This window comes from Chlorocebus sabaeus, chromosome 16 (genome assembly GCF_047675955.1).
Source record: "Chlorocebus sabaeus isolate Y175 chromosome 16, mChlSab1.0.hap1, whole genome shotgun sequence".
Classification (NCBI taxonomy): Eukaryota; Metazoa; Chordata; class Mammalia; order Primates; family Cercopithecidae; genus Chlorocebus; species Chlorocebus sabaeus.
The window spans coordinates 66525160-66535403 of NC_132919.1; the positions used below are offsets into that span (position 1 = coordinate 66525160).

Here is a 10244-nt window from a genome sequence, read left to right on the forward strand (position 1 = left end):
CCCAGCTACCAGAAGCTCTCTGAACCCTGTCTTCTTGGGTTTTTGTGGAGGCTTCATTACAAAGTCATGACTGATGAAACCATTGGCCATTGGCGAACAGCTTAACCTTTAGCCCCCTTCCCTCCCAGCATGTGGGATGGTAGGATGAAAGTCCCAGCCCTCTAATCCTGCCTATGTCTCTCGGATGACCAGCCTCCATCCTGAAGCTATCTAGGGGCTGCCAGCCTTCAGTCAATCCATTAGTACACAGAAAGAGATCACTTTGGAGAGTAAGGCTTTTAGGAGTTATGTGCCAGAAATGGGGTTAAAGATGAAATATATGTTTACTAATATCACAAGGGTTATGATGTGTAAAGGGGGCTGAAACTCGCTAGGAATCCAAGAATACAAAATAAAGAGAGGCCGGGAGCAGTGGCACACACCTGTAATCCCAGCACTTTGGGAGGCTGGGGCAGGAGGATCACTTGAGGCCAGGAGTTCAAGATCAGCCTGAACAACATAGCAAGACCCTTTCTCTGCAAAAAAAATTTAAAAATTAACCAGACATGGTGGCATGTGCCTGTAGTCCCAGCTACTCAGGAGGTGGGAGGATTGTTTGAGCCTGGGAGGTCGAGGCTGCAGTGAGCCACGATTGTACCACTGTACTCCAGCCTGGGCAGCAGAGACCCTGACTCAAAAAATAAATAAATGAAGCCAGGTAACACTCGAGAGCCATTTGACTGGAAAAAAGCAGAAAGTTGGTGGGATGTGGGGCTGTTGGGACCCCTCGGGTGCTGCTGATGGGCAAGTGGACAAGGCTGCCCACTCTGGAATGCACCTGGCTGCACTCAGGCAGATGTCTGCAGACTGAGACCCAGGACCGCTACCCCTGGGTGCACTGACAAAGGAATGCCAACAGATCCCTATCGGAACACGCCTGAGGATGCGCACTACAGCTTCCTTTGTGGGAGGGGAGTGGGGTACGGTGGGGTCCCTCATTGGGAGGACAGAGACACAAAAGAGGATGCCGCATGGAGCACCAAGCAGTTAAAGCAACTCGGTGTTCACAGAGCAGCATGGACGGATCCTAAAGCCATGGTGCCGAGTGCAAAGAGAACCCGACACAGAATGGAACCCAGATGGTAATGTTTGGTAAACTAAAAACTGATCAATAGCCAGGTATGGTGGCGCACGTCTGTAGTCCCAGCCACTCAGGAAGCTGAGGTGGAAGGATCGCTTGAGCCCAGGAGTTGGAGTCCAGCCTGGGCAACATGGTGAGACCTCGTCTCTTTAAAAAACAAAAAATACAAAAATAAAAATCGATAAATAAAACAACACACATTTTGCAAGAACACAACCCAATCAAAAATGATACATCAAACACAATAGAACGTCACCTGAGGGATGGGCACAAAAAGGCCGTGATTATAGGAATGAAAATGAAATAAAACCAGAGAGATCTTGCACCTCACCAAAGACAGCTGCTAGTTAGAAGGATGAGGGTGGTCCCAGGGTTGAACTCGCCCCGCACCAGAACCAACGGTGCCTGGGGAAGTACTGACTGAGGACGGGGTAGGAGAGATGGTGGGTCCAGGATGCCACTTTGCCTAGGAGCTCTTGAGTTGGTGCAGCCCCAGGGCTTTTTTCAATCTTCTCTTTCTTGTTAACAAAGTCCTCTGGAACTGATTCTGTAGTTTTTCAATTTGCTACTGACACCTAGAAGGAAAACAGAACTAAAGACAGAAATCCAGTCCTATCCCTGTTATATTGGGACCATCTGACTGAGGAAGTCTCCTGTGGAGACCACCACGCTGCCCTCTGAAGTCACCTCCCATGGTGGCCTGGGGCAGGTCCTCCCCTCTGTTCGCCTCTAGCCCTTCTGCACTCAGGAGAGGCCTCTCCTGCCTGGATAGCCTGTGCACAGCACGCTTCCCCTCACCATTGTCCTCTCTGTTTTCTAGTGGGAGGTCTGAAGAGCCCTTGGAGGGGAGAATATAAAGAACCAAGACATCCACCACCAAATCAAGCCAATTATCACCAGACCGTCCATGCCCAGCCGAGGGAGTTTTCGCCAAGGGCCCCAGAGCCTCGGCCAGTTGAGGAGACAACAGGCAGAGCCCCTAAGCTCCAGCCTCCTCTCCCACCAGAGCCCCCAGAGCCAAACAAGTCTCCTCCCTTGACTTTGAGCAAGGAGGAGTCTGGGATGTGGGAACCCTTACCTCTGTCTTCCCTGGAGCCAGCCCCTGCCAGAAACCCCAGCTCACCAGAGCGGAAAGCAACCTTCCCGGAGCAGGAACTGCAGCAGCTGGAAATAGGTACGGGCAACCATGGCTGCAGCTGGGCCCCCGAGCACTGGCCACGGAGGGAGGCCGGCGCTTCTTATCTGCGGTGTGGGCTTGCTTCCAGCCCCTTCCCCAGCAGCTCAGCTTCTACAGACTGTGCAGGAAGAACCCCTGAAAACACAGCCAGCCTCCTCCCAGTCTTCCACAGCCATTTTCTTCCACTTTTCCCTGCAGAATTATTCCTGAACAGCCTGTCCCAGCCATTTTCTCTGGAGGAGCAAGAGCAAATTCTCTCGTGCCTCAGCATCGACAGCCTCTCCCTGTCGGATGACAGCGAGAAGGTGAGTCAGTTGTGGCCCTGCAGCCATGGCTCCAGGGGTGTGGTTCTCCCGGTCCTGGCACAGAGCAAATAGCTTTGCGTCCAGCTAGTGAATGGACTCTGCAAGTAGTGGGTAAAGGGAGGGTGATGGGGGTCACCCCTTCCTTCTGGTAGGGGTCCTTACTAGGTCGGGGGAGGTGGTCATGGTTCAGAGTGAGAGAAACAATGGGAATCTACCCTTCTGGGATTAGGGAATGTGTTTTGCCACCAGAGATAATGGGGAGGCAGGCCTTGGTCCCCCGTGGAGGCAACCCTTACCCTCCTCCAGCTGAGGGCATGAGCAGTGCCCCTTTGCCTCAAATGAGACCCAAGCCAGAGATGGATCCTGGAGCCCAGGGCCCTGAGTCCGTACCCAATCCTGTTGTTTCAGAACCCATCAAAGGCCTCTCAAAGCTCGCGGGACACCCTGAGCTCAGGCGTACACTCCTGGAGCAGCCAGGCCGAGGCTCGAAGCTCCAGCTGGAACATGGTGCTGGCCCGGGGACGGCCCACCGACACCCCAAGCTATTTCAATGGTACAGTCCAATTCCCACCTGCTCAGCAGCCCCCATGGCAGCTGATCTGCCTGGAGCTAGACAGCCATTGAGGGATTGTGTCTCCCCTCCCCTGGCACAGTGGGAGGGAGGAAGGCGCCTGGTCCCAGAACTTGAGGTTCCTGGCCAGTAAGTTGGGTTTCGAGCAAAGGTCCCCATCACCCACGAGCCTCTCCTGATTGGGCAGTGAGGGACCATTATCCCCTCATTGGCGGCTGATGGAGTCCCAGAAGGTTCCCCTAGCTTGTGGAGGAGAGCAGTCTCTCTTGACCTGGAGTCAGGAAACTGAGCAATTAATCTCTTCTAAAGGGAAAGGAACAGGACCCATGAGCATTTTAATCAGAAACAGCAAAAGGAGCCCCCTCTGAGATCTGAGGTCAAATGAGAAAGACAACATAAAATTCCTTCGTTTTCAAGCTTGATTGCATAGGTTATGATGTGGCTTTGCTAGTACAAGGGCATCATCAGATCAGAGTGCCCTGCTCTCCAGGGCAAGTGTGACTCATGGCAGCAGGCCAGAGGCCACTTCAACTCGGGGAACAATCTAAATTGCTCATAATCTAATTTAAGGATCTTTGTGTTCAGTTCCTTTCTGCTTTGCATCCAAGTTGAAATACTACTTCCCCATAGGAGCCAACCCCAGCTCTTAGCAACGCACAGGCCAGATCCCAGGTGCTGGCAGCCAGGAAGAACTAGCAGGTGTATATAACACGAGGGCTGTTCCAGCCTGAATTTTTTATTTTTCTTATAAAATGCAACTTTGTGACTGGGTGTGGTGGCTCACACCTGTAATCCCAGCACTTAGGGAGGCCAAGGCGGGTGGATTACATGAGGTCAGGAATTTGAGAGCAGCCTGACCAACATGGTGTAACCCCATCTTTACTAAAAATATAAAAATTAGCTAGGTGTAGTGGCACATGCCTGTAATCCCAGCTACTCGAGAGGCTGAGGCAGGAGAATCACTTGAACCCGGGAGATAGAGGTTGCAGTGAGCTGAGATTGCTCCATTGCACTACAGCCAGGGCGACACCGTGAGACTCTGTCTCAAAAACAAACAGAAATGCAGCTGCGCTTAGACCAGCCCAAATTTTATCTCTGCTGCTCCATCACACCAGGCCTGCTCCCCTCTACATTAAGGGCAGAGTGACTTTTAACAAAAACATTCCCTCAGCCCCTGCCAGGACCCTGGTCCTTGGAGAGCCAGCAGCCGCTCTCCTGACTGTCACCTTGCCCGCCTTCTAGGTGTGAAAGTCCAAATACAGTCTCTCAATGGTGAACACCTGCACATCCGGGAGTTCCACCGGGTCAAAGTGGGAGACATCGCCACTGGCATCAGCAGCCAGGTAAGGGGGGCAGGTACACTCTTGACCGGCAGAGTCCCAGAAGCCAGTGCACCTGGCCCCACCCTCCAGGAGGAAGGCTTTCAAAGTAGTAGAATGGCACTCTAGGGAACACGTGGAATTGGCCTTCGACGTCCCCCAGGGCCTCAAAGTAAGACTGGCAGTGGTGACGGAGAGGTCCTCCAGACCCACACTTGGGCTGGGTGGGATTCTCTGAGTCCTGTGGAATGACAAACAGACAGTGCCCTTAGGGCTGCCAGTCTGGCTGGAGGGAGATGTCTTTACCTTTCTACGTGGCTTCTGAGCCCCATGCCATGATCTCAGCCCACTGGTTTGCTCCACCCTTAGATCCCAGCCGCAGCCTTCAGCTTGGTGACCAAAGATGGGCAGCCTGTTCGCTATGACATGGAGGTGCCAGACTCGGGCATCGACCTGCAGTGCACGCTGGCCCCTGATGGCAGCTTCGCCTGGAGCTGGAGGGTCAAGCATGGCCAGCTGGAGAACAGGCCCTAACCCCACCCTCCACTGCCGGCTCCACGCTGCCGGAAGCAGCCTTCCTGCTCGGTGCACAGTGCTGCCCTGAAACACAGGCTCAGCCGCTCCCAGGGATCTGCCAGCCCCCGGCTCAGCAGTGGGACCAGGGCCTGGCAGCAGCAAGGTGGGGGCAAGCAGAACGCCTCCCAGGATTTCCCACCTGAGTCCTGCCCCACCCCGCTGAGAAAACACTCTGCCACGTGAGGAGACAGAGGAGGACGGCAGGAGTTCCCTCGGGAAACAAACAGGATCTTCTCTGCCCTGCTGCAGTCGAGTTGGCCTGGCCCGCTTGGATCAGTGACCATTTGCTGGCAGACAGGGGAGAGCAGCTTCCAGGCTGGGTCAGAAGGGATGGACGAGCCCCTCGGCCCCTCACCCTCCAGGCTGGTGTGAGGGTGTCGAGTGTGTAAGGGCCCACACTCAGGTTCAGTGCAGAACCAGGTCAGCAGGTATGCCCGCCCGTAGGTTAATGGGAGGCCTCTGACCCCCTTGCCCGGCCTCACCTGGCCAGCTCATCCCTTTCGGGTGTAGGGGAAAGGAATGCCTGATCCCAGAAGGCTCCCTGGTAGAATACACCACACTTTTCAGCTTGTTGTAACACAGGTCCTGAGTTGACTTCTGGTTCAGCCAACGACCAAAGAAGGTGTGTAAGTGAAGTGGTTCTCAGTCCCCAGACACGTGCCCCTTTGCTGCTGGCTATCACTCTTCCCCAGCGCAGCAGACCCTGAGCCCCTTCAGGCCCAGCACTGCCCCAGACTCACTGGCGCTCTTCCCTCATCTGTAAAGGTGAAGGGTGATGCAGGATGTGCCTGACAGGAACGGTCTGTAGATGGACATGATCAATACTAAGGAAAGCAGCAAACAGAGACGCTCCGGCACCCCAGCCCCACTGTCAGTGTCCAGCGTGCGGGCCCCCCAGAGCACAGCTCACACGAACACTCACCCTGCCCTGCCCCGGGCCGGAGGGTACTGCTGACGGCACTTTGCACTCTGATGACCTCAAAGCACTTTCATGGCTGCCCTCTGGCAGGGCAGGTCAGTGACTCTGTAGGAGCATAGCAGGCCAGGAGATGGGGTGAAGGGACAGTCTTGAGCTCTCTACATGCATGTGACTCAAACCTCTTCCAGATTTCTCTAATAGCACCCACTTCCCCATTGCCCCAGCTTAGCCTCTTCTCCCAGGGGAGCTACTCAGGACTCATGTAGCATTAAGTCAGCTGTGAATTGTCAGGGGGGTGTCAGCTAGCCTCAACCTCCTGGGGCGGGGGACGCCGAGACTCCTTGGGAGAAGCTCATCCCCGCGTCTTGCCAAGACAGCCTTTGTCCAGCTGTCCACAGCGAGCCAGACTGCTCCCGGGGAGACAGCCCCGGCCCCCAGCACATAAAGAACTGCAGCGTTGGTACTGCAGTGTGGGTTGTAGAGAACTCTTTGTAAGCAATAAAGTTTGGGGTGATGACAAATGTTTGCGGGCCCTTGGTGCCCTCTCTCTTGCCTGCCGGCTTGCTGAACCTCACGACACTAACAACTGCCTCTCTGCCTTCTTGGTGAGATCTTTTCAAGTCCCCTTTGTTTTGGACAAGGACTGTTTCAGCCCTTGAGTGGGGCTGCTTTCCCACCACTCCTCCCAGTGGCTGCTTCTAGTCCCACCTCTGGGCTATTCATTCAGACCAGTTAGGCAAGATGCCTTGCCCAGTGGCATCAGGGAAGTCCCTCGCCAAACACTGCCAGGCTGAAGGGTGGAGGAGGCGGACGACAAAGCCTGCATGCTTTGTGCCACTGCCCAAGTCAGGCAGCCCTCTACCACCAGAAGGGAAATAAGGATGGGTTCTGGGCCCTGACCAGCTAGGGATGCTGGATGCACACCACAGGCCCTCCACCTTCCCCTCCTGTCCTTGAGGCCTGGACTGAACCCTTTCTGCTGCCTCCTGAGCCCTGCATGGGGCCAGGGATGCCCTTGTGGCTGAGTTCCTTGGTCATGGAGCTGGGGCACACGTGATGCCTTATCGAATCTGGCTTCACACTCCCTGTGTGCACAAGTGTGTGTGCGCGCAGCTTGGGTTGGTTTAGCCGGTTCTTGGAAGGGCCCTGGGACCACGAAAGGGGCGGCAGCCCTGAGCCCCTGGCGTGCAGAGCGGGTGCAAGTCCGGTCCAGTAGAGTCAAACTTACCTGCCGCCTGCCTCTTGCTCTGGGCCCGCAGCGGAAGCGCGAGCCCTACTCCCGAGGTCTTTGGAGAGGGATTCTGGCTTCGGGCCCGCAGCCTTCGGAGGACACCTCACTCGGGCCGTCCCCCGCCCGCCCGCCCGCCCGGAACCTAAATGCGGCTCCCTGCCTGCGGGGTCGCGGCAGGGACGTCACAGAGGTGGCGACATCACAGGCACCAGCGCCTCCAATATTTCCAGCGCCCCCCAGTCTCCCAGCCAAAGAGCACACTGGAGGCTGAGAGGCAGCATCTACCAGCCCGCTCCCCGCCTCCAGGACAGAGCCTCGGTCTGCATGGGGGTGACAGGTGGGAGCGGGCGGGCGCCCGGGGGCGGGAGTTCGGGCGGGCGGGCGGGGGAAAGCGACAGTAAGTGGGGGCGGGGCGCGGAGGGGGCGGTCAGGATCGGCCCGGGGCCCGTTCCCCTGCTCCCAAACCCCCGGCACCTGAAAGGCAGGTCGATCCCCCGCCAAAGCCCACCCGGTGCCCCTGACTATGGCTCCCAGCCTCAGCCCCTCCGTGGTGCACATCCGCGTGCGCGCACGGACACGCATGCGCGCCTTGTGGTAGGACTGCAGCGTCAGTGGTTCTTGAAGGGGTTCTGAGACCACAGAAGGAGCAATGGCCTTGTGCACAGGAAACGACTCATGAATTATCCTGAACTGCAGATCCAAAAAATCACATCCAGTTGTCCCTGCTTGATGCTTGAGGCTTTGCAGGGAGGAGCGGCAGTCTTGAGCAGATTTTCACTGAGCGCCTCCTTGGTGTCTTGTACTCTTCTCTGAACCAATGAGCAAAGATGTTTGCCCCTAGTGCCCCGGGTCTCCCCTTCCCATAGGAGCGTCAGATCCCCCACTGAAATGGTGGCTTTCTTTTGGGGATCCTCTCTCCCAGAAGGGCATGGGCCAGCATTAAAAATGATCAAAAATTAGGTGGGCATGATGGCTCAACGCCTGCAATCCCAACACTTTGGGAGGCAGAGGTGAGAGGATCACATAAGGCCAGGAGTTCAAGACCAGCCTAGGCAACATAGCGAGACTTTGTCCTCTACAGGAAATGTTTAAAATTAGACAGGTGTGGTGGCATGAGCCTGTAGTCCCAGCTACTTGGGAGGCTCACTGGAGCCCAGGAGTTGCAGTGAGCTATGATGGCGCCACTCCAGCCTGGGCCACAGAGCAAGACCCTGTCAAAAAAAAAAATTAACCAGAGGTTGGGGCAGTGGCTCACGCCTGTAAGGAAAAACGTAGATTGGACAGCCAGGTCTGTCATGGAGAGGATTACACTGATTATTTGAATTGGGCTTTCAGGCATGAGTAGGACTTTACCAGAAGAAGGCTTTCCAGGTATGAGAAATAGCATTTGCAAAGGCATTGGGTGCAGAAGAGCCTGCCGTACTCTGGGGGTAGCTTTGGCTTAGGGTGAGGAACAGGAAGATGGATGCCAAGAGATGAAAAATGAAGGTAGAGATCAGATCAAGAGGCCACATGGAGTTTGGGGGTGACCAGAGGCAAGTGAAATGTAGCAGGCTCACTCTGGGGTCATTGAAAATCCAGGTTGGAGGGGGACATGGTTGCAGTGGTCCCACTGGAGGACTAAAGAGATTTAAGACAGTGCAGTGAGTAGCATCCCAGAGTCTGGAGTCAGCCAGACCTGCCTTTGGGTCGTGTGCTGCTCTTAATAGCTGCGTGACCTCATACACGTTTCCTCATCTGTGAGAGGAGAGCTGTGGCCAACTGGGCATAGGGTAGGTATGAAGATTGAATGTGCAAAGCACTTAGCACCAAGTGCCGAAGGGTAGGAAGACGTGGGTTTGTGTTGGCTCTGGTACTGGGAGATGAGGAGAGCATCAGGGGTAGGAGGGCAGGAGCTTCGGAGTGAGGAGGAGTCACAAATGACCCAGGTTTCTCATTTGGGTGAAAGGATGAAGGATGAATGGGGCGAGGAGTGTGGGATATGGAGAGATGACAGACTAGAAAGGGAGACAGGAGTCAGACAGGCAGAGCTGTGGTGGCCACACTTAAGAGTCTGGACATACAGGGTGTGAATTTGAGGTAAGAAATTAGGCCAGGCACGGTGGCTCATGCCTGTAATCCCAACACTTTGGGAGGCCAAGGTGGGAAGATTGCTTGAGCTCAGGAGTTTGAGACCAGCCTGGGCAACATAGTGAGTCCTCATCTCTTTTTTTTGGTTTGTTGTTGTGTTGTTGTTGTTGTTGTTGTTGTTGTTGAGACAGAGTCTTGCTCTGTCGCCCAGGCTGGACTGCAATGGCACCATCTCGGCTCACTGCAACCTCCGCCTCCCGGGCTCAAGCCATCCTCCCTATCAAAACCTAACAAAGACATTATAAAGAAAAGAAAATTATACACCAATATCCCTCATGGATATGCATGTGAAAATGCTGAAAAAAAGCCAATCAGATTCAACAACATATTAAAAGGGTAATACGTCATGACCAAATGAGGTTTATCCCAGTAATGCAAGGCTGATTTAACATTTTAAAAAATCAATTTATAGCTGGGCACGGTGCCTCACACCAATAATCTAGCACTTTGGGAAGCCAACGCAGGTGGATAGCTTGAGCCCAGGAGTTCAAGACCAGCCTGGGCAATATAATAAGACCTATCTCTACAAAAAATACAAAAATTAGCTGGATATGTTGGTGAACACCTGTAGTCCCAGCTACTCCAGAGGTGAGGTGGGAGGATCACTTGAGACAGGGAGGTTGAGATTGCCATAACTGTGCCACTGAACTCCAGCCTGGGTAACAGAGTGAGACCCTGTCTCAAAAAAAATCGATGTGGCCCGGTGCGGTGGCTCAAGCCTGTAATCCCAGCACTTTGGGAGGCCGAGACAGGTGGATCACGAGGTCAGAAGATCGAGACCATCCTGGCTAACCTGGTGAAACCCTGTGTCTACTAAAAAAATACAAAAACTAGCCGGGTGAGGTGGCAGGCGCCTGTAGTCCCAGCTACTCGGGAGGCTAAGGCAGGAGAATGGC

The 10244-nt window shown here is 54.7% G+C and overlaps 1 protein-coding gene and 1 long non-coding RNA gene across 3 annotated transcripts in view; one reads left to right on the forward strand and one right to left on the reverse strand.

Moving 5' to 3' along the window:
• Positions 1-6508, forward strand: part of MAP3K14 (mitogen-activated protein kinase kinase kinase 14) — a 53487-nt gene extending 46979 nt beyond the window's left edge. The window contains exons 12-16 of one of the 2 annotated variants that reach the window (XM_008012324.3): positions 1941-2294; positions 2496-2602; positions 3011-3155; positions 4416-4516; positions 4862-6508. In XM_008012324.3, coding sequence (XP_008010515.1) covers positions 1941-2294; positions 2496-2602; positions 3011-3155; positions 4416-4516; positions 4862-5026 — 872 coding nt within the window. In that variant the 3' untranslated portion in view covers positions 5027-6508. Of the gene's footprint in view, positions 1-1940; positions 2603-3010; positions 3156-4415; positions 4517-4861 lie in introns of both variants that reach the window. The other variant, XM_073005209.1, reaches the window with a different exon arrangement.
• LOC119622139 (uncharacterized) lies at positions 5765-7338 on the reverse strand. The gene is made up of 3 exons (XR_012088890.1): positions 7216-7338; positions 5991-6092; positions 5765-5870 (listed from the first exon to the last, which is right to left on the reverse strand). It is a non-coding gene; the product is annotated as an uncharacterized lncRNA (long non-coding RNA).
• Between the last annotated feature and the right edge of the window lie 2906 nt (positions 7339-10244).